This window comes from Primulina eburnea, chromosome 5, assembly GCF_022965805.1.
Source record: "Primulina eburnea isolate SZY01 chromosome 5, ASM2296580v1, whole genome shotgun sequence".
In the NCBI taxonomy this organism is placed as follows: Eukaryota; Viridiplantae; Streptophyta; class Magnoliopsida; order Lamiales; family Gesneriaceae; genus Primulina; species Primulina eburnea.
The window spans coordinates 22,540,134-22,544,013 of NC_133105.1; the positions used below are offsets into that span (position 1 = coordinate 22,540,134).

The 3,880-nt window shown below is 43.5% G+C and overlaps 1 protein-coding gene across 1 annotated transcript; it reads left to right on the plus strand.

Moving 5' to 3' along the window:
- Positions 1-1,636: 1,636 nt before the first annotated feature.
- Positions 1,637-2,149, plus strand: LOC140831442 (uncharacterized). Its single transcript, XM_073195193.1, has one exon. It carries the CDS (start codon positions 1,637-1,639, stop codon positions 2,147-2,149), a length of 513 nt encoding a protein of 170 aa, XP_073051294.1.
- The last annotated feature ends 1,731 nt before the right edge of the window (positions 2,150-3,880 follow it).

A 3,880-nucleotide genomic window follows, 5' to 3' on the forward strand; every position in this document is an offset into this window, starting at 1 on the left:
GATCAGAACAGATTGTGTATTGAGTTATTCATTGATACAGGGTATTCGATATTGTCATTTCAGATTCGATATGGACAGATTTGAGTACAGGTCATCGTCTTCGTCAGACCGGGTCGACAAAGGTATAATTCATGTGATATTCGGGAAGACACAACTCAAATAGATCCCATTTGAGTTTCCCAACAAAATCACATACTAGATTATTGTTATATTCTGATATGAATACGCTTTGTTTATATGCTGATATGCTACTGCTATGTTTATAGATTTATATGCATTGCATCTAAGATAGGAGAGTCTGACAGAAACAGTCAAACTTCTAGACGTTCGGTGGTATCACGGCTTAGTGGAAGATTCACTCTCCTATTGTAGATGTGGATATAGATCAGACCGAAGTCTAGGAATAAGACGTACTGTCACCCCGATTGGAGAGTAGGTGATAGATCGTCTTATTCACAACGGGAACCCTAGAGGTATAGTTGAGTCGAGTCTGGACATGATTTGACTAGAACTGCATGTGTTTATGGATGTGGTATCATAGACTATGAAACTCATCTTTATTGCTTTCAGTCATGATAGCATGTGTTTATGATTTGATTAAACTGCATGTTTATCTGAATTGAGTTGCATGCTTATTTTGATTTGATTTTATAGATTATGAAATCTATTACTTTTGAATATGTTCATGATAGCATGTTTTATGATTTAGATTGTTTCTATACATGCTTACCATGTTTTATACTGGGATTTATTCTCACCGGAGTATCCGGCTGTTGTCTTGTTTTGTATGTGTGCATGACAACAGGTGGGGCAAGATCGGGGTCGAGAAGATGATGAGAGAAGACGAGTTTAGCGTGGTGATTCCGGACTTGGATATAGATAGGTTTTATTACTTGAACTTTAGTAGTCGAACCTTAGATTAATTGAGAGACTATTGTACATTATTGTATTTTTGTACTGAAACGTAGTTTTATACAGATATGTATATTACGTAGATGCCATTACCTTCCGCACTTGTATTTTAAAAAAAAAAATTAGACCCTGTTTTATCTTAATTGATAATTAAATCCCAAAGATAATTAAGAAAAGATCAGCGTCCGGGTCCCCACAGAAGATCTCTTGTCCCGGACAAAGAAGTACATTAATATGGAAGAGGCGCAGAACCAGAAAAAAAAAAGCCTTGAAGAGGGCCAGAGGAGACCGGGTGGTCAAGCCCGAGGAGAGAGCTCACAAGAAAAGCGGTTCAGGACATTTCTCTTATGTACCTTTGAGAATTACCTGGGATCGAGAGATTCAAGAATGCAGCTCGAATATAGCCCCGCTTCCCAATTCAGTGGCGAGGGCACCAAGACCAGAACAGAGAGGGTATTGCACCCTTCATAAAGAGTGTTCTCACAACACTAATGAATGTCGAACCCTGAGAAAGGAATCCAGTAAGCGTTCAATGCCAGCATCTCATCCCCGTCGGGATAAGTCTAGACAGCCACCTTGGTTGTCTAGACGTCCCGGACCAAATATTCCCCATAAGTCAGCAGACATCCCGAGTGGAAGCAGAAGAGAGGGAGCGAGTTCTCGGGAAGAAAGGAGCAGACAAGCAGAGAGGAAGGACCCTTCCCCAAGTCGAGGATTAATAAAAATGATATCGGGAGGGTCCATAGATGGCGATTCCAACCGGGCTCGGAAAGCAAGAAGCAGGAGGGAGTGCTTGGAGATTGATGGGAGGAGGAGAGACGAGCCAGTTATAAGCTTTGGACCAGAGGACCTCAGGGGCGTTAGTCTACCCCACAATGAAGCTCTTGTCATCCAGGCCCGAGTGGCTAACTATGATGTGTTGAGGGTATTTGTTGACAATGGTAGCTCTGTCAATGTCATCTTTAAGGAAGCACTGGTCCAGATGGATTTGCATGAATATCAATTAGAGGCAGTTGAGACTACTTTGTTTGGCTTTGCTGGACATGCTGTGTACCCTGAGCGAGAAATCACCCTGCCACTAACCCTGGGCACTGGAGACTTGAGGAAGACTGTGATGACCGTCTTTACAATGGTGGATGCCCCGTCCTTGTACAATATCATATTGGGGAGGCTAGCTATGAATGAAATGAGAGCTGTGGCCTCCACCTATCACCAGAAAATTAAATTTTCAGTTTGAGGACAGGTCAGGGAAGTCAAGGGAGATCAACCCTCTTCTCGGAAGTGTTGTGGGAAGACCGTCCGGGAAGACCTGAAGAAGGCAAAAGGGAAGGGAAGGGGAAGGAAATTCAAGAATAGGTGGCCAAAGAGAGAGAAGTACATTTTGTTGCTGAAGAGGAGAAAGAAGTGATGGAAATTGAGCAAAGAAAGGACGTCCGGGTGGCTCGAGACATCAACGCGTCCACCCGGGTAAATCTCTTACATTGTTTAAAAGCTAACATTAGTGTTTTCACCTGGTCTCAACATGAACTAGCCGGGATCTCGCCCCAAGTGGCCGAGCATAAATTGAATATCCTCCTGGGATCCCGGCCTGTGAAGCAAAAGAAGAGGCATTTCGGCCCTGAAAAAGATAAAGTCATTGAAGAGCAAGTGGGAGAGTTGCTGAGGGTCGGCCACATCAGGGAAGTCCAATTCCCTACTTGGCTATCAAATGTGGTCCTCATCCCAAATCAGGGACCTGAATAAAGCTTGCCCCAAAGACTGTTATCCACTACCCTGGATTGATCAACTAGTAGATTCCACCTCTGGATGCGAGTTATTAAGCTTTCTGGAAGCATATCAGGGGTACCACAAAATCCCCTTGGCTCTGGGATCAAGATAAAGCCAGTTTTATCACACCGGGGGCACCTTCTGCTACGTTGTTATGCCTTTTAGATTGAAGAATGCGGGGGATACATACCAACATTCAATGAATCTTGTCTTCCAAAAGCAGATAGGTCGGAATATTGAGGTGTACGTGGACGACATTCTAATCAAGACCCGGGAAGTCTCCCACTTTATTGATGATCTAGCCGAGACCTTCAGCACTTTGAAACAATATGGAATAAAGCTCAACCCGGCTAAATGTGTGTTTGGGTTGAGAAGTGGGAAGTTTTTGGGACTCTTGGTAACCGATCAAGGAATCGAGGTCAACCCCAAAAAAATCAAAACAATAATGGACATGCCTTCTTCTCAATCTATCTGGGATGTGCAAAAATTAACCGGGGGGATTGCTACCCTGTCACGCTTCATCTCCCGATCTTCTCATCGGATTTATCCATTTTTTGAAGTCCTAAGAAAAGCGCAAAAATTTGTCTGGGACGATAAATGTGAGCAAGTTTTTCAAGACTTGAAAAAGCATCTGGATGAATTACCTATTCTGGCCAAGCCCGAGCTCGGGGAAATGTTATGGGTATATCTCTCCGCCACTGAGTTCGCTGTTAGTTATGTGCTTGTCAGGGAAGAAAGAGCCGATTAGAAGCCAATATATTATGTCAGTCATGCCCTTCGAGGAGCGGAATTAAATTACAATGAGGTGGAAAAAATAGCATTGGCCTTGGTGATGACTTCCGGGAAGCTGAGACCTTATTTTCTCTCACATCCCATTGTGTTCCTCACCAATTCTCCACTCGGGAGGATCATGACACATGCCGAAGTCTCGGGGAGAATGGTTAAATGAACCGTGGAGCTCAGGGAGTATGCCATTGAATACAAGCCTCGAGTTGCTATAAAAGCCCAAGCATTGATAGAATTCTTAAAAGAAATGATTCAACCGGTAGAAGAAGAGGTATGGAGAGTGTTTGTTGATGGTGCATCAAATTTATCGGGATGTGGAGTTGGTGTGGTCCTGATTGCCCCATCAGAAGAGAAAATCAAGCTGGCTCTGAGGATTGATTCCAGGGTCACCAATAATGAAGCAGTGTATGAGGCT